This window comes from Bos mutus, chromosome 11 (assembly GCF_027580195.1).
Source record: "Bos mutus isolate GX-2022 chromosome 11, NWIPB_WYAK_1.1, whole genome shotgun sequence".
NCBI lineage: Eukaryota > Metazoa > Chordata > Mammalia > Artiodactyla > Bovidae > Bos > Bos mutus.
The window spans coordinates 87,644,703-87,667,520 of record NC_091627.1 but is presented as its reverse complement, the minus strand read 5'-3'; the positions used below and the strand labels follow the sequence as shown (position 1 = coordinate 87,667,520).

The following is a 22,818-nucleotide window of genomic DNA, read 5'->3' as shown; positions in this document are numbered from 1 at the left end:
ATCTATTTTAGGGTCTTCCCTGGTGGCTTAGCTGCTAAAGAATCCACCTGCCATGTGGGAGACCTGGGTTTGATCCCTGGATTGAAGATCCTCTAAAGAAGGGAAAGACTACCCACTCCAGTGTTCTGGCCTGGAGAATTCCATGGATTGTGTAGTCCATGGGGTCGCAAAGACTCAGACACAACTGAGTGACTTTCACACTGGTGGCTCAGTTGGTAAAGGTTCTGCCTGCCGTGCGAGAGACCTGGCTTCAGTCCCTGGGTTGGGAAGATCCCCTGGAGAAGGAAATGGCAACCCACTCCAGTATTCTTGTCTGGGGAATCCCATGGACAGTCCACGGGGTCACAAAGAGTTGGACACGACTGAGTGACTAATACTTTCACTTTATTTCTTACAGTCAACTCCATTCCTTGACCCGGACGTTGATTTGGTCTCAGCTTCAGAACTGGACGGCTTCAGCCTCTCACTAGGCTGTAGCCCTTAGTTTTGTTTGTTGTTTTTCCTGACCTTGGTTGTCGGCAGTGATGGGCCTTAGCATCTGAACTGAAGTGCATTCATTGGAGGGTGGTGTCTGTTTATATTTATTAGCACTGCCTTAATGTATGAAGTTTCAGAACTATTTTAAACCCAAAACTAGTCTCTATCGGATGCGGTAAAAAAAAAAAAAAAAAAAACTGGAGTTTTTTGGAATAATTTTGTAGATTGACAGATGCAGCTCCTATAGTTTTATTGAACATGGGAAAATCTTGGAATCTTTGTTTAAAATGAAAAACTTTAAAGGAATCTCAATTGTTACTGTAATAACACATTAGAGGAGTAGTCGTTTTTGATTAGAAATGTTTGTAGATATAGCTAACTAATGTTGATGCAACTGGCTATATTTCAGTCTTCTCGTTTATTAGGAGGTTGGGTTTCATTCATTTGTAAAATTGGAGCCAGACTGCCTTTCCTGAATTGAGGTTCAACATTGGATGTTAATCTTGACAACTTCACACATTTTTGCTTGCAGACAGGCCTTTGAATGAAGCTAACAAGCAAACATTATGTGGTTGTTAATTGTTTTCCAGATGAGAACTGGGATGATGACCAACTGCTTGGTTTTGAACCATGCAATGAAAACCTTGTCTCTGGCTGCAATCTAATCAATGGGAAATGTGAGTGTGACACCATTCGAACCTGTAACAATCCCTTCGAGTTTCCAAGGAAGGATATGTGCCTTTCAGCTTTAAAGAGGATTGAAGGTGAGTATTCATTTTCAGTCGCAAGCCTTAGCATCACGTAACTCTGAGCAGTGATGGTATTTGAGCTGGAAAAGGCAAAGACGAGCTTACAGAGATGGGTAGTAGCTTTGATCTCAAACAAAATTCTGAAAGTTGACCAGGTGCAGATGTGATGGTGTATACATGCGTGTGTGTCTGCGCACACATGTGTGTTTCTTAAAAGCCATGGGATGGTGATGCTGGGGCAGTACAGGCAAAGTAGTTTGCGCCTGCCTGTCTAGGTCACCTCTGCTTAATGGATGATATTACACGAGGCGTTTGAGATCAGCATCTGTTGTCACCATGTCCATTCTGCTTGATTTACCGTAGGGTGGTGCTCCAGGAGGAGAGTGCCGATTAGAAATGCAGTCTGGCAAGAACTTGCAGTTTAGAGGAGGTGGGAGCCTTGTGCAGTGACTGTTAGAGGCTGAAGTGGGCTTTATCATGGGGCAAAACCACGTGGGTGTGGACAGGTCATTGGGTGCTTTCCTTCTGGAATGAAGTCAGAAATCACATTAAAATAACAAGAAAATTATACTAACGTGGCCTATAACTTCTGTACATTCATGCATAAAACCTAGATGAGGGATGGAGGACTTGAAGGTATGATTCATGACTGCAGTAATCAGGAGTGACATAGCCAGAGCTGGGTGCCGTGACTCATTGCTGGAATTCACAGAGGATGAGGCCTGGGCTTCGGACTCAGCCGTGCCCCTGGGCAGCAGTGAACTCTCTCAGAGCCCCAGGTTCCACTCAGCGGGGAAAGAGGGCTGAATGAGACATTCTCGTGTTTGTTTGTTTGTTTTCTGTAATTCTTTTTGTTGGTGTTTAGTTGATTTGCAGCGTTGTGTTAGTTTCTGCTGTACAGCAAAGTGAATCAGTTATACATATGCATACAGCTGCTCCTTTAGATTCGCTTCCCACGTAGTTCATTCGAGTATTGAATAGAGTGCCCCGTGCTATACAGCGGGTTCTTCTTATCTGTTTTATATACAGTAGTGTATATATGTCAATCCCACTCTCCCAGTTTATCACCCCCTTTTCCCCTCTTGGTAACCATGAGTTTTCTGCATCTGTGACTCTTATTTCTGTTTTGTCAATAAGTTCATTTGTAACCATTTTTTTAAATTTCACATGTAAGTAATATATGATATTTGTCTTTCTCTGACTTCAATCAGTATGACAGTCTCTTGGTTTACCCACGTTACTGCAAAATATACTTTATATCTCTATGATGATGGAGAAGCTGGTAGTACAGTTTGGAATACTGAGGATTTTTCAAGTTCAAAATCAAGCTCATAAAAGCAGTAGAGCAGGACTGAAGTTTTTGAATTGTATTGTTTCGAAGACATATTAAATGGTTGTAAAGAGTAAGAAGTGTATATGAATGTGAAAGTCACTCATTCATGTCCGACTCTTTGCGACCCCATGGACTGCAGCCTGCCCGGCTCCTCTCTCCATGAAATTCTCTAGGCCAGAATACTGGAGTGGGTAGCCATTCTCTTCTCTGAGAGATCTTCCCATCCTAGGGATCGAACCCAGGTCTCCTGCATTGCAGGGGAATTCTTTACCGTCTGAGTCACCAGGGAAGCCCAAGAATACTGGAGTGAGTAGCCTATCCCTTCTCCAGTGGATCTTCCTAAACCAGGAATTGAACCGGGGTTCCTGCATTGCAGGTGGATTCTTTAGCAGCTGAGCTACCAGGGAAGCCCATTAAGAAATGTATAGTAGCCTCAAAAATAGCATTTCTGTTTGTATTTTCCAGTGCTGCTGGATCATTAAAATAATAGAGTAGAAAACAAAAGAAATAAAGTTTTAGAACCTCAGGAATCTTAGATAACATTTAGTTTAGTCCTTCAGTTTGAAAATTGAAAACTTGAGCTCTACACAGTGGATGACTGACAGGCCCGTCAAGTCTTTTTTGAACCATATCATGCTATTGACAACAGTTAACCAAGCTCGTTCGTCTTGTCTCGAGGCTCTTTGCTCACCCCTGTCCTCACCTCTATTGCCTGCTTTTCAGTATTTTTGCCAACTAGTGTATAAATCTTCAGGGACATAGATGAAACGGTCAAATATCTATTTAATTCATTTAATTATTCATGCATATTTTAAGTCACATCATATAGCAGTTTAGAGGATTACTTTTTGCTCTTCTTATATTTTACTGAACTGTTTGTCACATCTCAAGTGCATTTCCGTCACTGTCATTGTCTTTGTTGGAGCTGTTTTCTGTGTCATTTGACACCTGTTTTTGAGCACACCTTCCTCATTGCCATTTAAGTTGTTGGAGATACAGCTGATTTGGAATCCAGGTTATCACAAGTTTTGTTCCAAACAGGGTGTCTTTGCACATAGAACTAGGACAGTTGCATGTTTAATTAGTGAGGTGTGTGTTTATGATCTTTACAATGTGGCGATTCACTGCGTTGATTTTTAAAGTGTTTCTGAAAAGGCTGTTTATGAGATCTACCACTTCCAATTTTGAGATTATTCCCTCAGGAATAATTACTGTGGCTGATTAAATTTCTTTATGCTCGCGCCCCTCCCCCCCTTTTTTTTAACAGATTCTGTCTGGCCTCTGTATAAAAAATCCAAAAGTAGGATTGGCAGAGGTCATTTAAGGTTAATGTATCTTCCACAAATTGTGTGTGCATGCTCAGTTGCTCAGTCGTGTTCAACTCTTTGCGACCCCGTGGACTGTAGCCCTCCAAGTTCCTCTGTCCCTGGAATTTTCCAGGCAGGAGTACTGGAGTGGGTTGCCATTTCCTACTCCAGGGGATTTCGTGGGGCTTTTTTGTTTTTTGTTTTTGTTTTGTTTTAATTTTTATTGGAGTGTAGTTGATAATGTTGTGTTAGCTTCAGGTGTTCAACAAAGTGAATCAGTTATACATGTACATATATATATGTATATGTACACATATCTTTCTTTTGAAATCCTTTTCCCTGATAGTCCATTATAGAGCATTGAGCAGAGTTCCCTATGCTATACAGCACATTCTTATTACTTATCTATTTTATGTATGGTAAGCATATATGTCAGTCCCAGTTCCCATCCCCTGATCATCATAAATTTGTTTTCTATATCCAGATACTCTACTTCTGTTTTGTAAGTAAGCTCATTTGTACCCTTTTTTAGATTCCATATATAAGTGGTATTATATGATATTTGTCTTTCTGTGTTGAGTCTTCACTCAGTTTGACAATCTCAAAAATGAAATTATTTTGTTCTTTTTATTGCTGAGTAATATTTTGCTGTGTATGTGTACCACATATTCTTTGTCCATTCCTCTGTTGATAGACATTTAGGTTGCTGCCATGTCCTGGCTATTGGAAAGTAGTACTGCAGTGAACATTGGGATGCATATATCTTTTCAAATTATTGAATTATGGCTTTCTTCAGGTATATGGCCAGAAGTGGAAGTGCTCAGTTATATGGTAGTTCTGTTCTCAGTTTTTTAAAGAACCTCCATACTGTTCTCCATGGCTTCCCAGGTGCCTCAGTAGTAAAGAATCCACCTGCCAGTCTTTGAGGAAAACATAGGCAGAACATTCGATGACATAAATCAAAGCAAGTTCCTCTATGACCCACCTCCTAGAGTAATGGAAATAAAATCAAAAGTAAACAAGTGGGACCTGATTAAACTGAAAAGCTTTTGCACAGCAAAGGAAACTATCAGTTCAGTCGCTCAGTTGTGTCCGACTCATTGCGACCCCATGAATCTCGGCACGCCAAGCCTCCCTGTCCATCACCAACTCCTGGAGTACACTCAAACTCAGGTGCATCAAGTTGGTGATGCCATCCAGCCATCTCATCCTCTGTCATCCCCTTCTCCTCCTGCCCCCAATCCCTCCCAGCATCAGGGTCTTTTCCAGTGAGTCAGCTCTTCGCATGAGGTGGCCAAAGTATCGGAGTTTCAGTTTCAGCATCAGTCCTTACAATGAACACCCAGGACTGGTCTCCTTTAGGATGGACTGGTTGGATCTCCTTGCAGTCCAAGGGACTCTCAAGAGTCTTCTCCAACACCACAGTTCAAAAGCATCAATTCTTCGGCGCTCAGCCTTCCTCACAGTCCAACTCTCACATCCATACATGACCACAGGAAAAACGATAGCCTTGACTAGACAGACCTTTGTTGGCAAAGTAATGTCTCTGCTTTTGAATATGCTATCTAGGTTGGTCATAACTTTCCTTCCAAGGAGCAAGCGTCTTTTAATTTCATGGCTGCAGTCACCATCTGCAGTGATTTTGGAGCCCCCAGAAATAAAGTCTGACACTGTTTCCACTGTTTCCCCATCTATTTGCCATGAAGTGATGGGACCAGATGTCATGATCTTAGTTTTCTGAATGTTGAGCTTTAAGCCAACTTTTTCACTCTCCTCTTTCTTTCAAGCAAGGTGAAAAGACAACCCTCAGAATGGGAGAAAATAATAGCAAATGAAACAACTGACAAAGGATTAATTTCCAAAATATACAAGCAGCTTATATAACTCAATGCCAGAAAAACAAACAACCTAATCAAAAAGTGGTAAAAGGACCTAAACAGACATTTCTCCAAAGAAGACCTACAGATGGCTAACAAACACATGAAGAGATGATCAACATCGCTCATTATTAGAGAAATGCAAATCAAAACCACCGTGAGATATCACCTCACACTGGTCAGAGTGGCCATCATCAAAAAGTCTACAAACAATAAATGCTGGAGAGGATGTGGAAGAAAGGGACCACTCTTGCACTGTTGGTGGGGATGTAAATTGACACAGTCACTATGGAAGATGGTATGGAGATTCCTCAAAAAACTAGGAATAAAACCACCATATGACCCAGCAATCCCACTCCTAGGCATATACCCTGAGGAAACCAAGGTTGAAAAAGACACATGTATCCAATTGTTCATTGCATCACTACTTACAACAGGTAGAACATGGAAGCAACCTAGATGTCCATCAACAACTGAATGGATAAAGAAGTTGTGGTACATATACACAATGGAATATCACTCAGCCATAAAAAGGAACCCATTTGAGTCAGTTCTGATGAGGTGGATAAACCTAGAATCTATTATACAGAGTGAAGTGAGTCAGAAAGAGAAAGATAAATATCGTATTCTAATTCACATATACAGAATATTAAAAAATGAATTTATTTACAGGGCAGCAGTGGAGAAACAGACATAGAGAATAGGCTTATGGACATGGAGAGAGGGGAGGAAAGGGTGAGATGTATGGAAAGAAGAACATAGAAACTTACATTACCATGTGTAAAATAGATAGCCAACAGGAATTTGCTGTATGGCTTAGGAAACTCAAACAGGGGCTCTGTATCAACCTAGAGGGGTGGGATGGGGAGGGAGTTGGGAGGGAGGTTCAAAAAGGAGGGGGATATATGTATACCTATGGCTGATACATATTGAGATTTGATAGAAAACAGCAAAATTCTGTAAAGCAATTATCCTTCAATAAGAAAAAAAAAAAAAAAAAAAACAAACCAAGAATCCACCTGCCAATGCAGGAGACACAGGGAAAGCAGATTTGATCCCTAGGTCGGGAAGATCTCCTGGAGAAGGAAATGGCAACCCATTCCAGTATTTGTGCCTGGGAAATCCCATAGACAGAGAAACTTGGGGGTCTACAGTCCATGGGCTCACAGGGAGTCCAACATGACTGAGCATACACACATGCAATACTGTTCTGCATAGTAGCTGTGCAAATTTACATTCCCAGCACTAATGTAGGAGGGTTCCCTTTCCTCCACACTCTCCAGCATTTATTGTGTATAGATTTTTGCCGACGGTCATTCTAACTGGTGTAGGGTGATACCTCATTGTAGTTGTGATTTGCGTTTTTCTAATAATTAGTGATGTTGTGCATCTTTTCATGTGCTTTTTGGCCCTCTACATGTCTTCTTTGCAGAAATGTCTGTTTATATCTGTGCTTTGTTTTTTTAAAATAAAGTACCCTGTAATATTTGAGGTCTTGTAAGAAGTCAGTTCTGTGGGGTTTCCTTTCTTGAGAGACAGTGTTGAAGAAAAAACTCTATATTCAAGTATATTGCAAATGAAAAAGTTAGTGATGGTATATCACTGCATATAATTAAATCATTAATAGCGTGAGGACTTGGAATGCTATAAGAACTTAGGGCCAAAAAAATGTTACCTGGAATTATATGATAAAGTATTGTGGAGGAGTTAGAGTCTGAACAGTTTAGAATTTGGATGGTGATGGATTCCAGGCAGAATGATGTGGACAGAAGAATGAAATGTCCAAGTGAGATTTGCATGACTGATGTGTAAGATATTTGGGAAATGAATGTAGGAGAGCAAGTTTTTATGTCTGTAGGTAGATAGGAACTAAAGATGAGGAGTCAGGACAGGACCAGATGATGAAATGTCCTTCACATGGTGCAGGGAACTCAGGCCCAGTGATAGGAGTTATCAAAAGTCATTGTAGGTTTATGAGCCAAGAGAAGCAGAGCGTGAAGAAATCCATGTTAGGCAGTTTGGAGTTGCAGGGGTTGTGTAATGTATTAGCAGGGAAAGATTCTGCAGTTGAGGCTTGTAGGAGAGCTCTTTACATTATTTAGATGTAATGCCACTAGAGACGGGTCTAGGGGATGGCAAGGGAAAAGCAAGGAAGAGCAGACGGATGCACGTCATTTTGATGGAAGAACATGAAGTATCTGCTTATAGGTAAGGGAGGGATGAAAATATACAAAGGTGACTCTGGTTTCCTAACCTGAAATAGTACAAGAACGATGGTACAAGTAACAGCAATGGGAAAACATCTCAAAACTTGGAACCGACAAGTGAAGTGGTTGTTTCAGAGGGATCTAAGGTCAAAAAGGGCTTTAAAAATATGGCAAGTGTCACAGCATGTTTGATGACAAGAATGATCTAGTAAAAAGGGAGAAACTAATAATGTGAATGGTGATGATTATAGAAGCAGAGGCATTGAGGAGGGAGAGGAGCAAAATTGTTCCTGTTTCTCAGAGGTTATAAAACAAGGTTGTCAGCTAACGTTGAGGTGGAAGAAGAGTGTGAAAAATTGAGGAGGGAGAAGAAATGGAAAATAGACCACTCAGAGAGAAGAGGAGTGAACTAAGTAGGGAAGTGTATTAGGGTCATCTGCTAGTGCTGACAGCATGCTTGAGGTTAGTGGCTATAAATTTGAAGGGAGAACAGCCAGCACAGTTGTGTGCTTTTCTCTGGCTCTGGCGCATGCAGCAGAGGTGGAAAGGTAGATTTAACTAGGGTAGGGGTTTTTCATAGTGGGTCCTATAGAAAGCGAAGGGCCCTGACATTGAGTTATGCAGGAGAGTACTTAGACGGTGACCAGCCAGGCCATCACTCCTGGCAAGGAGGAAGCAGCAGTGAACAGGGAATGGCCAAGAGGCAGAAGTTCTGTAAGAGGATAATGCAACACTTGCATGGAGCTGGGACAGCATCTGATTACATGTGCTTCATGCAAACAAGGTGTTTTTTTTTTTTAAGGGGAAAAGGAAGAATGGTCTGAAAGTAGTGACAAAAACCAAGAAGACCCCTTCCCCACCCTCAGGACTTAATGGCATGTGGAAGGTGAAGCCATCCCCACTTTGGAGGATTTCAAGGGGCAGAGTACAGTCAGGGAGGACGCAGGTGTTCACTAGAGCACAGAGGTGAAGGCGCATCTCGAGGGGAGAATGACAGCAAAAGGGACGTTGGCGATGACAGTCTGAGTTCTAGAAGGCCCAGTAGGTATTCAGGAGGGAGGGTTGTGCAGAGCATGGGTGATTTTTGCAGAGCCAAGTGAGATTAAGTCTCAAGATGATGCATGACGTGATAAATTTAGACTTGGCTTTTGCAGTTTCTTATGAGAAGGTGATTAGTTAATGAAAGCCTTCCTTTAAGCACCGTTCTCTGGGGCATTCTGTAGTGTGAAGGTATGTATGTATTTAGCGATAAGGAAGAAGGTCTAGTGTTCTTGCCAGAGCATCATGCTAAAAAGCATGGGTCTTCATTTCTGTGTTTTGTGAGTGAATTCTGAACATGAATTGAATTTTAAGCATAATTGCAACAACATTTTAAAAAAATGCATGAAAGTCAGTTTAGTCAGTAAAGATTTATGAAGAATAATGACGATTCAGGGTATTTTTAAAGAAAGGTTCCTGGGTATTTTATTTGTTTAAAAGGGAGGTCATTGGTCCTGGATTTTAATAAATACAACATCATAAAGTTTGTCACAAATTTAGAGGAAATACCATACTGGATAACAGCCAGTCTTGCCTTATGTACAAAATGATTTGTCAGAATCATCTGTATTTCTCTGAGGAAGGAGGGACAGGGAATGACCTGCAAGTCTTCCCACCTTGATCTTAACAAAGCTTGTAGTTTTATGCCATGCTACCTATTTTTATTGTCTTGGTGTATGCTGTACTGAGCTCCCCAAAAGTTAAACTGAAAAACCATCAGAAGAGGGGACCACATTAACAAAGACCATCAGCAGAGGGGACCACATTAACAAAGACCATCAGCAGAGGGGACCACATTAACAAAGACCATCAGCAGAGGGGACCACATTAACAAAGACCATCAGCAGAGGGGACCACATTAACAAGAGCAGTACCAGCCTCTGCAGCTGCCCCAAAGGTTTTCTGGAGGGACCTCTCTGGGCTTAGTAATGGAAGCTAAAGTTGATATGAAAGACTTCCATGATAACGGTGAATAAGTTTGACTTTTAAGCTTGCATATGACTCCAGATTGGGGTAAGTAGCTTTTATTTTCCCAAAAAAATGTACTGTAATTCAGAGTGGTTGAAATAAATTTGAGAAGTAATCAGGAATATGAAATCATGTCCAGTTCAGAGAAGGATGTCAACCACACTAGAAAACATTCGTCTATATTGTTCCATCCAGCGGATATTCACTGAGTGCCAAGTATACTAGTCATAGTTCAGTTGCTGAGGATACAGCTCCTGTGGAGCTCACATTCAGAAAGGGAGGGGTGACAGCAAACTCAGAAGTGAGAGGAAAGTATCACAAGTGTGATAAGAGCTACGAAGAGTAATCACCGGGATGATGTGGTAGAGAATTACTGGGCTGATTAAGGAAATTGTTTTAGATATGGATGTCAGTGTCAGGGGAGTTTTCTTGAAGGAAGAACATTTGACCTGAAATCCAACTGTAAGAAGGAGTTGAACTGGTGATGATCTGAGGGGAGAGAAGTCCATGTACAGGACACTGCAAGTGTGAAAGCCCGCAGTGAGCGCAAGCTTGGTGTGCTGAAAGAATGTCAGGAGAAAGCAGGAAAGGTCAGTATGGCTGGGAGGCCATGAGCGAGTGAGACAGGAGTGAGGGCCAGATCGTGCGCTGCCTTGTAGATGATGCTAAGGATTTTGTGATGAGTATGTAGGAAAGTGGCTAAAGGATTGTGAACAAGAGTGTCATGTGATTTGATACATGTTCTCAAACATGCTGGTGGTGAATTAAGACTTGTGGGGAGACTGGGAAGATGCAAGAATGGGAAAGTGTCCACAGGTAAGATAAGTTCAGATAAGAGATAATGGGGACTCAGACCCGAGAGAGCTGGAGATGGAGAAGAGGCGTGGATGGGAGGTGATTTGGTCCTAGGCTTGTTGATGGATTACATGTAGGGCTGAGAGAAAGAGAAGTCCAGGAAAACTCTTAGATTTGGAGTTTAAGCAAATTGTAGTACTTTTTACTAGGTGCAAGAGCAGATTTAAGGGGGAACTCGGGAGCTTTGTTTCAGATAAATTGAACTTGACACCCAAGTAGAGCTGTTTGTCGTTTAGATAATTTTTTATGTAATTAAGTCATTAAGTAGCACTCATACACGTGTATCTTCATATGAGGTAAGCATGTTAAGGACTACAAAGATAGACACACATCCTTGAGGAAAAATCTGCCCTTTCTACATGGAGGTCTAGCCTTGTGGGGAGCTTCTGGAGAAAAATAAAATCAACCCAGTTCACACTGCTTTATCACCAGGCAGAGTCTAGCCAGAGGGATATCTGCGTGGGGTCCATAAGATGTGTTCCTAAAGTCACATGTTTGGCACTGCTGTATCGTGTGTCACGTGGCTTACTGGAATAGTATGGGTTCTGTGAAACTCATTCCTGTTTGGAGCTACACAGTGAATATTTTGCCAAAGGAGGAAAACTCTTGGAACTTAAGAATGTCCTCCTTTGTTTTAGCTGAAAGCCCTTAGAGGTAATGTTTAAAGTTTTTTAATTTTAGGCTATGTTATTTTTTTCTCTGTAAGATGTTTTAAAGAAAAGATAGTCAAAAATTGTCTTGAGATACTTTATATCGTTGTGTTATGCAGGGTGGACAATAAGAACTGCTGTAGGGAGGGGTAAAGCCAGGAAGGCATTGTGGAGGAATTGGGGATGGAGTCCAACTCAGAGAGACATGTCAAGCAGCTCAACAGAAGGGAAAGGAGAATTTAAGAAGAGCCTTGGAGTAGCAAAGAGAATGGACAGAGGGGGCCAGATGGGAAGGATAAAGTGGCAAGTCAATGGGCTTTAGCAGCTGACTTTGGAGAATGAGGAAGAGAAAGACTCCCAGAATTGGAAGTGAGGGGTGGTGTTTAGATCCTTGGGGTGGGCACAGTGGTCAGGCTGTTTAGTGGTGTCATGTACTAGGATGTGGAATACAAGGAGAGCAGCTTTATGGGAGGTAAGATGAGGTAGATACTGAGTGTGCATTGTGATGTTTGAGCTCTCTTTGGAGGTTTTTTGTGGTTTAGTCGCTTGGTTGTGTATGACTCTTCTGCTTCTCTGTCCATGGGATTTCCCAGGCAAGAATACTGGGGTGGGTTTCCATTTCCTTCTCCAGGGGATCTTCCTGACCCAGGGATCAAACTTGTATCTTCTGAATTGGCAGGCGAGTTCTTTACCACTGAGCCACCTGGGAAGCATCTATGGAGAATCAAGGGAAAAATGGGAGTTACGAGTCTGGAACTCAGAGATCTGGGCTGGAGATAAGGGTTTGTGAATCATCCTCCCAGGGGGAAGAATATGGTGCTGTCAGTGACCTTGGAGTTTATAGGTAATGGGAGGAGTATGAGCATTTTTAGGAAGATTAATATGATGGTAATATGCATAATGGAAGAAAAAGACTATCAGTGTTAACGCACCAAAAGTGAGATGAAATGACCTGTGTATTGATGGTGGTGCAGGAAGCATTTGAGTGCTCTGTTTGGTGGAAGAAAGCCTCAGGACCACTGATGGCAACTGACTGAAAGTTAACCTAGAACACAGACTTTGGCACCCGTGATAGTGGAATGTATAAAACTATATATCATTTTAATTAATCAATTGGTTAATTCATTTGTTTGTATACCTTATTTGAAGAAGCCTTTGAAGTGTCTAAGTCTGAGAGAGCTGGTCCGATGCAGCTGAGGTTAGAGCCATTCAGAGTAGGAGCTCTAAGATTAAATAATGGGATAGGAAGATGAAGAGATGGCAGTGTCGTTGTAGATTCTTTGAGCCCAGAGCAATCCATCCTCAGCATTCTTTACAGGCGCCCTCTGAGGCTACTGCTTTCACTTTAGAGCAACTTTAATTCTTCATTCATTCTTGTGTATGTTAGTTGCTCAGTCGTGTCTCTTTGCAACCTCCTGGACTGTAGCCCACCCGGCTCCTCTGTCCATACAATTCTCCGGGCAAGAATACTGGAGTGGGTTGCTATTTCATTTCTCCAGGGGATCTTCCCGACCCAGGCATCAAACCTGTGTCTCTTGCATTGCAGGCAGATTCTTTACTGTCTGAGGCACCAGGGAAACCCACATTCATTCCTTTGTTTATTCAAAAGGTAAATATTAATATTTAGCACGTGCTGTGGGTCACTGCACATCAGATGCTACTAGTTTGACTTTGTCTTGCCTTTGACTGAGGGACCATTGTCTAAAGGGCCTGAAAGATGCAGGATGCATAAATTGACACACATTTTAGATCCACTATGGGATTTTGACTTTTTTTTAAAGATGTTTTATAGGTGTCTTAAATGATATTTTTAAGTATTTGTCTATCTCCAAAACTTACATTGCATGATATATATGCTTTGTTGTTGTTCAGCCACTAAGTCATGTCCAACTCTGTGTGACCCCATGGACTGCAGCATGCCAGGCTTCCCTGTCCTTCTCTATCTCCTGGAGTTTGCTCAGACTCATGTCCATTAAGTTGATGATGCTATCCAACCATCTCATCCTCTGTCACCCACTTCTCGTTTTGCCTTCAGTCTTTCCTAGCATCAAGGTCTTTCCAGAGAGTCGGCTCTTTGCCTCAGGTGGCCAAAGCATTGGAGCGTCAGCATCAGTTCTTATATGCTTAGGCAAAAATTAAAGGTTAGAAAGAATATGTGAGCTTTCATATCTGTATTTTTTCTGCTGCTTAAAGCAAAGGGAAGTTTGATTTTTCACACTGTAAGTCTATATTCTCTGAAGCTAAACTAATTTTGATACAGACAAATGGCTTCTGATTAATAGACTTTTCTTTCAGTTTTTAAAAATCCAAATAGCAGGTGTTTCAGAGCCTTAAGTTTTATTAATTATTCTGTGCCCTAAATTCACTGTTTCAATCCTGCCTAAGGAAATGTTGATATTACGTGAGCATCTTACTCCATTTTTAGTTTTCTACATTGCACTTACTTTTTTTACACAAGTAAAGTGTAAGTGCTAAATGTTATTCTTGGTTGGTATCTTTTTCTTGGTCTGTAGCTTACAGTACAACCTGTGCTGTGTGACCTAATCAGATATTCTAGCTCTTGAAGCCATCTGTAATGTTTGTCAGTAGACACACATTTCATTAGTATTTAGAAAGAATTATGATGCCATTTGCTTTTATTCACAGAACTTTTTTTTACTCAGAAGTTCTTGGGTTTTTTTGTGGGGGTAGTAAGATGCTCACCAGAAAAGCATCCCAAGAAAATGTGATCCAACAGAGCTCAGCATGTTAATTAATATCCATTCCGTTTTTGAGAAGGTGCAGTGGAGTTCCCTCCTGACCCTCTTCCCACTGGAACAGTGCTGGATGGAGACACTCATCTTCAGCAAGAAGACTGAGCCCATCCCATAATATAAAAAGAGATAACATATGCACCCAACTCTGCACCAGCCTGAGTTTCCACACGGTCCTTGAGGTCCATGGCAAGCCCTGGGTATCATGCAGAGGAAATCGCATAGGTTTCTTTTTTAAAAAGTATTTTATTTTGGTGGTTGTGCTGGGTCTCCGTTGCTGTGCATGGGCTTCCTCTAACTGTGGAGAGCGGGGGCTACTCTTTGTTGTGGTGTGTGGGCTTCTCACTGTGGTGGCGTTTCTTGTTGCAGAGCACAGGCTCTAGGCTCTAGCATGAGGCTCAGTAATTGCAGACAGGCTTCGTTGCTCCGTGGCTTGTGGAATCTTCCTGGACCGGGGATCAAACCCTTGTCTCCCGCGTTGACAGGCAGTTCTTATCCACTGTACCACCAGGGAAGTCCCAGGTAGGTTTCTTAAATTTGAGAGAGCTTGACCTGAGATTCTCTCATTTACCAGGACTGGACCAGGGCAGTGGAATCTGCGTTTCCAGTCAGCCCTCAGGAGGAGCTGTTACTGCTGGTTTTTACCACACTTTTGAGCAGCAGAGTCGTAGAGGGCTGATATGAATCTGTGTCCCTGGATTTGCAGTGCTGGTGTGAGAGAATATCTTGTCTTTAAGTAATCACTGGACTTACTTTCTAATACTTTTTGTTTTTAGAAACAGAGTCTATATATGAATTACTTTACTTCAAGTATTAATACATGGTAATAGTTTCATTATATGACTTTTTTTTAACTTTACAATATTGTATTGGTTTTGCCATATATCAACATATTATATGACTTTAAAACTTTTTTCCAACTAGTATTAATAGAGATTAAAACCCCACTGAGACATTTCATGGTGCCTGTGTAGAATCACATAGTGAGGAACAAGCAAATCCCCAAATGTGGATGCTGGGGAGATTGTTTTGTTTTTAGTAGAGATGATCCTCTATGTAATTTTACCTGTTCAATCTTTGCTAAACTTTAGAAATATGTTTAGGCCCTTATGTCTATGGATTTTCATACAGTTGTATTGATCTGCATGGTATTAAATATCATCGCAAAATCCTTCATAATACAGTATTGACCATAGTAGAAATAATCCAGTATAACTGTTAACTCACAGACTCATACATACAAGAGTCAAATTACATGTTCTCTCAAAATATAACTGCCATGCACTGTAAGATTATGATAGAGCAGCATTAAACTTATAAGATCCTTACAACTTAGCAGTATGATAATTCTCTTGGAGGGAGAATTTAAATGGGAGTGACTGTTGTACATTTTATGAGGTTGATGAAGTTCAGGGAACTTGGGGAAGCACTTGGCCTTTCAAAACTGCTGTTACATAATCCTTTATAATAAAATATATGTACTGAACTATCAAAAAAAAAAAAACCAAAAGAAAGAGCCTCTTCCACTCTGGTTCTTATTCTGAAGCCAAGCTTTCTATGTTTGAAGACTCTGCCGTCTCTCTTCCAGACCTTCAAATGTACCAATTCACAATTTTTAAGCTGGTCATTTTTTAGTTCATTAAAATTACTCATCACAGATTCTGTTTTTCTTAGACTAGGTTTATCTGAAATCAGTGTTATGTTTGTGAATATATTGCTCATCTAAATTGTTTTAAAAATATATTTTTGAGGAATTCAGTTAACATTGCTTACCAAGTTTGGAAGCACAAACCCTCCCCTTGACCAGATAAACATATTTAACTTACCTTCCGGATGGATAAGGTACCTCCTTACCATCAAGGTCTCCCTGATTTTGATTTTTGCTGAGGCTGCCCAAGTACCATTAAGGATACTTGTTTAATTAAGGCAGTAAGGCTTTTAGGCAACTACATCTGTACTGCTGTTGCCCTCTGTAAAGAAGGCAATCACAAGTTGATAATGTGATATGTCTTTCTTTTTTGGGTTCATTTATGTAAAATGATTCTGAAATCTAAATACATGTGTTTCACTTTAAATTCCAGCAGTGTCCTGGGGAAAGAAAGTGTAGACAGTTATTTATTTTCATAAGTATTTTTATTTAGGTTGACACCTAAGTCAGTATTTTATAATTTTATGTTTTAGGTACAAGCTGTTGTTCTGATGTCTTGATAACTGGCACGGGGGCGGGGGAGGGAGAAGAAAAACCAAAACAGCTACCAAGAGGTGGAAGCCAGTTTTGAATATCTGGGAAATCAAAACAGGAAACTTGGGGAACTTGGCATAAACCCAGGTGGAGAGGAGCAGTTGGCTGAATATTTATACCTGCATTTTAACTGTTGGAAGTTACACAGTGACCTTCTGGTTGTTGTGATTTCTTGTGCCCAGCAGGGGAAAAAAAAAAAAAAAGTCATGATAAAAATGTTCCATCCTTGTGCTAAGAGAGGAGTGTGTGTGTGTTTAGAGGGACATTTCATTCAACCGCATTGGGGTTACTATAAACGGTGTAAACTTTTTTTCGATCTGACGCTCAGAAGGATGCTGTGTGCAGTTGTACATAGCCAGTCGTGCTCTGTTCCGTTGATTCACATCCTCCCCCTTCCTTTGTCTTAGCTCTTTGTACTTTCAGTCCGTCTCTTCTGTCCCAAGTTGTGTTTAGCACAACCATCTGTCTGTCCTATACCTTCTCCCAGGTTGACAGGAGTCCCAGGAATTATAGGTGAACAGTTTTTATTACAACCGTATGCTTGTTTCAAGATTAAATACCATATGCTTAGTAATACTGCTAAAACAAACAAACAAACAAAACACATTCCTTGTTAAAAGACCAAAAAAGCAACCTGACACCTTCAGCCAGAGAAATGATGTTTTCTGGGGGGCCATGCTGAAAACTTTGTATTTCCACCTACCAATGATGCTTAGGAAACACTGGTCTAAGGCCGGCCTTCAGCAGGTTAATGTTTTAGCTTCTGGGTAGCGCTGAGCAGTCCCTTGCGGATTTGTGGTTTCCGAGTTGGCTGTAGGTGACCTCTGTTATTCCCAGGGTTTGGCGTGTGCTCTATCACTCTGAGCTGCTGAGTTGCTGCTTTGCCCAGCTGTGTCCATCTAACTGCTGGCCTCCACAGAGGCTCTTCCTGACATGAGCGAAGGGTCTGGAATCCTAGACCAGGAGGCCTTCGAGCTTCTACAAAGGGAGCCGGGTGGGGGCTACTCCCCAGAGCAGGGCCTCTCCCTCTGCAGGGAGTTAGAGCTGCCCCTTCTGTGTTCTCCGGCCCCAGGCCAGCTGTCTCCATCAGCTTTGCAGAGGGTGTGGACCATCAGGAGTTGTCATTCCCAAACTCACGCCATTAAAACCTCATTAATTAGTGTAATCAGTTTTCCCAAACCGTAATCTGGGGTTTTGTACAACTCGGGCAGGCTCGGTGGTTTGCATTAGTTCTGCTCATGGAAAAAAAGAATCTGTTCAAAGGGAAGTTCAAGAAACAGTTTTGAGAGCATAATCACTTTAGCAGGAATTTGCATTCCATCAAAAAGTGATTATTTCAGGTGTTCTTAGAATTTTATCAATATAGATAAGGATTTTCGGGTAGATAGTGTGCTTTTCCCATTTTCTAGCCTTGGCAATATTTACGTAGTACCTTGATTCAGAGATCCTCCAGGCAAAAAACAACAACAATAAAAAAACTTTTTCGAATAAAAGGAGTTTTAATTTTTTAAATACTTACCTCTTATTGATGGATTACACTCTAGAGTGTTGCTTCATCGAGCATTCATTCACATTTCCTTTCTAATTGTGGAATTCCTATCGAAGGGATTCAAGGACCCCTGATGTTAATCCTGGCCCTTTCTGACTGTGTCCTGCACACCTGGGGAGTGTGGGCCTGGGTCCAGCCCAGCTGCCCCAGGGCATTCGAGGGGACATGGAAAAGGCATCACCTCTAGTGGGAGAGATAAGACGGGCACACAGAGCAGAGTGGCCATTCCCAGTCTGCACAGTTGTACGTGGTAGGCAGTCAGTTTACATGCTAGTTTGTGATGCATAAACATACTGTGTTTACTTCCAGAGCTGGTGCTGCATTTTTTGTGAAATGCATAGCTTTCTCAAGAAAGGTATTTAAGAGCACTAGCAGTCAGTATTTGATTTTTTCTTTTTGTAGAAATGCTCTAATAAAAATAAAACCTAACTCATTCCCTCGTTCATATTTATCACTAAGATACTGTTCTGAGCATTTGAATAATTTATTTTGAAACTTATGAGACCTTTGTTCTGATGGTACCTGGTCTCTGAAATAAGGATAGTGAATTCACATTGGTTGTTGAAACATCGAAAGCCGGGGAAACACCCTTTTATAGGGTGACTTCCTGCTTTCGGTTTGCGGTCTCTGTTGCTAAGTGTTCTTTGCATCAGGAGGAAGTAGCAGTATAAGCAGTGCCTGTAAAGCTGGAAGAGGGAAGGAATTAACACGTGATGAGTTAATATTTGTGTGGTTTTTTCAGAGACTGGAATGTTCCTTTAAATTGTGAATGTGTTTTTCCTTTCTGGCTGACAACTTCCTGGTTTTCCTACACTTCATTATTCTATTCTCTGTCACTGGGATTTTTTTTTTTTAATTTCCCGAAAAGCAAGTAAAGTGCCTTCTCCTTATCAGTAGCCTTTCTTTTCCTGTTGTAATAACAAAAGAACAATACAGGAGTTTAATAATGTTAAAAATTGATACCCCTTTTCTGAATATATCCATATATTTGTCTGTAGATAAAATCCAAGTTTTATAGACATAGATAAAAATTGCATGTCAGTTAAATGAGATCATATTTTATCAAGTGCTTCTTAGTCCCTCCCCGCCCCCTGTCTGCCCATTTATGCAGTTTGAAAAATGAAATAAGGGATTTTTTCTTTTTCCTTTTTAAAATCTGTTCCCATGGTCTGTTGTTAAGAGTCAAAGTCCTGAAAATTAGAAAGATAAGTAAGACCAGTTGTTGTCCCCTTAATAGAAGGACACTTTTCAAAGTTGTCTAGAATACATTCTGATTTATTTATCTGTTCTATGGAAAAAATTGCTGTTTACTGTTTCTGCTGTTTGGGCACAAATAAAGTCCAACTGCTTTGTAGAGCTTTGTTAAATATCACGGGTGTGTTTTTGCAAGAGTGGCCATGAAAGGATTCTTGTTTCAGTGTTTTGGTGCAGTTTGAGTTCATGGCAAAGGTGGGTTTACAGTGACTTCCCTAAGAAACCATACAGAGCCAGGGTGACCTGTCCCATGGGGTCCTGCTGTGGCATTAGAGGACCTGGCTGCCTTCCTTTCTAAGGCAGGGAACGAATCTAACCATCTCTGTTGTGTCTGAACCACATTGGGGCAATTAGTTTTTTAAAGTGAAATTTTATCTCTGTGGCAGTAAAAGGAAAGTATGATCCCATTTATATGTTCCTGATGCCCTTTGGCATTTGGGTTGCTAATCGCAGTGGAACCTTCTGAGTGTTTTCTGATCGAGAGCCGACTTGTTTCTGTTTTCGTTAGGAGTTTTTCAGACCAGTTAGGCTGTCATGTCACACCTCAGTGCAACATGGAACTCCCAAAAATGTTATCTTTGCGTTCTTGCGTGCCTCCTGGCCTGGCTTTGTGTCTCCCTAAATTCAGGGTTTATTATAGTGTTTTCCTTGAGGGTCCTTTAGATACATCAATAACTAAGCAAACATCTTTAATCCGGAGAGTATATCCCATATGGATTATAATAGTGTGTGTTCGTGTGCATAGGAAATATGGTTTGCCTATGAAAAAAATACACATCACATGTGCATTGTGTATTTTCTGTGTCAGAAAGTGTAATCTATATATATAACATCCATGTGCATGTACAAATCTATAACTAGATGTAGATAAGCAGTTACAGGCATGGTGGCATCATAATTAATCCATGGAAATAAATGCAATAATAAATTAGAATAATAATAAATTATCTTTCCTGATATACATATGTCCATATTTACTTATGTTAATAAATATGACAAGGCTGATAATGGTGGTACATTCTCTCATTAAGAGTTTTCTGAAAAGTTTGTTCATCTTTGATGGTAGAAATTAGTCATAGAATCTAAACCCTGGCTCTGCATTCTAACAATTCTTCTTAAGAACTGGTGTAATATTATGCACTTTGTGACTAGCTTATAAAGGAAAAGGCAAGACTCTTCAAATAAATATTATTCAAACTCCTTCCACTTTCATTTCCCTTGTCACCATAACAACCACACCCCACTTTGCTATTACACTGTGCTGGCTATCTGCTTCCCACACGCCAGCAAACCTGACCCTTTGAACGGCAGAGGAAATATGAGAGATAACGTTGAAAACTGTCTTCCTTTTGTTGACATTTCTAGAGCAACAAGTCAGAAAGCTTGTCTCCCTCTGGGTAGACAAGAGGCTACAGGTCATGATTAGATGGTATGTCCATTAGTAACTCTGATGACTCCCAACAGAATTATTTAAAACATTCCAATGAATAACTCAGAATTCTGGTAAACAAAAGGGGAGTGGTTGTTAACTGACAAACGGTTCCAATTTTCTATATATGGGAAGCGGACTGCTAGGGAAGAAGGTAAGGATCAACAGAAAATAAAAGTCTCCACATTTCTGAGGTTAGCTCATTCGTGGATCAGCCCAAGTGAAATAGTGTTTTTTCAGAGCATCCGTATATGGCCATTCAGAGCCCTGCAGTGGGAGCTCTTTGGTGTGTTTTAGTGCTCTGTTGGTTAATGTGAAACCCTTAGACCACCCTTGCCACATCTTATAGTTGTATCACTGCTCAGTTCAGAGAGATTTTAATTAAATCACATAGTGACTTGATGCTTTGTGGTTTTTTGAGTTATCCATCTATTCCTCAATCATATTAACCTTTCCATCAAGTTTTGTGTGTTGGTTTTTTTTTTTGCCAACTTCTAAAAGAATTCCATTCTTTCAGATATGCTTTGAAGACTTTGACTGATATGAGTCATATCACCAAATGAGGTGGCCCATTTGATATATGTTTTCCCAAACATGATAAAACATGGTTGATTTTGTTATATTTCCCATGGGCTGAGATACTGTTTTCTATGACCAGAAAACACATTTGAAGTCTTTATAAAATCTGATGTCAGGTACCTCCTGAGAAATAAAATGATTATATCTTGCATTATTTACTATTATCTGTAAAATCAAAAATAAATGTCCCCAGAAGAAGAGGTTATGAAATTAAAGCCCATAGACATATTAAAGGATTAGGAGGTAGCAAATGTGGATTGGGCTTTAAAAATGACTTTATTCACTTAGTGGCATTTTGGAAAAACTCAGGCTGTCAGGGAAATGAACCAATCTGTATTAATATAAAGCATTAGAAATTTAAATAAATCGTGTTTGAGAGCAATACCAGGATTTCCCTTGAATGCTGCTGAATAAATTCTGCTTGTTAAATGTCAGTTAAATGTGTGTGGCTGGCATGCAGAAACTGAGAGGGCCACAAAAATACCCACTCGGGGCTTTAAAATATCAAAGTCCTTTCATGTTCCTTTGACCTTCAGTTAAAGGACATAGTCACATAGCAGAGGAAATGCCTCAAATTCTAGCATCTGGGTTTTGTTTCTTTATACTTTCTTGGCACAGTTACAACAGTAGGGCTTTTCTTTCCTTCCAGTTTTTTCACGGTGCAGTCAACACAGGCTTCTCACACAAGCGGGAAAGGACAGTGGCGAGGCCAGGAGCGATGTGTTTCTGCTCGGCGCTCCACGGCGGGGCCTCACTGAATGGCTTGTTGTTTCAGAGGGAGCCTAGAACCAGAAAGCAGACAAACAGAAGCCCACACAAATGTAAATGTTGTATAAAATTAGATACCTACTCAAGACTTAACTATGAACAGTCAGTGGCCTGTGTATTTTTTGAGCTTCTGGAGTCATTGCCATGTGTTCAGGGTATTTCGTCTGTATCTGGTTTGAGGATCTTCATCTGCATTTTTAGCTGCTTGAAGCTGTTCTTTCCAAAGTTTCTTCTGTAGCTTGAGATGAGAACCTAGTTTAATAGAAGTGCATATAAAGTCTGTGTGTTTTGACATGGATACTTTATTTCAGCTCTGTTAGTATTTCAGTCATGTTTGTCATTTATCACTGAGGAAAGGTCCCTTAAAGCTTTAGGAAATGATTCTGTGACATCTGATTAGCCATTAATTTAATACTCCATCAAAACAGTAAAGCAGGAGCATTTTCATGTTTTCTCAACTGTACATCCAATAAGCTTCTGTGTGTGTCAGCTTTTCTTGAGATCTTAAATAATACGGAGCAGCATTCTCTAAGGTGCTCTTTTTTCAGAGTTGGTAGCCTGTGTATTTCTTTCCTGTGGTCACTGTAGCCACTCACTGCTGCAGACCTTCAAGCTTTGACATCACCAGTTCTTTGTGGGCTGTTTGTGTAGTTCTTTTTTTTTTTTTTTTAAACTTTACAATATTGTATTGGTTTTGTCAAATATCGAAATGAATCCGCCACAGGTATACATGTGTTCCCCATCCTGAACCCTCCTCCCTCCTCCCTCTCCATACCATCCCT

At 40.7% G+C, this 22,818-nt stretch overlaps 1 protein-coding gene across 3 annotated transcripts in view; it reads left to right on the top strand.

Moving 5' to 3' along the window:
• CRIM1 (cysteine rich transmembrane BMP regulator 1) overlaps positions 1 to 22,818 on the top strand; it is a 209,689-nt gene that overhangs the window by 40,785 nt on the left and 146,086 nt on the right. For 2 of the 3 annotated variants that reach the window (XM_070379740.1, XM_070379738.1), the window contains exon 2: positions 1,068 to 1,241. The exons of the other annotated variant lie outside the window; for it this stretch is intronic. In XM_070379740.1, the coding sequence (XP_070235841.1) occupies positions 1,068 to 1,241 (174 nt within the window). The remainder of the gene's footprint in view (positions 1 to 1,067; positions 1,242 to 22,818) is intronic. 3 annotated transcript variants of the gene reach the window in all.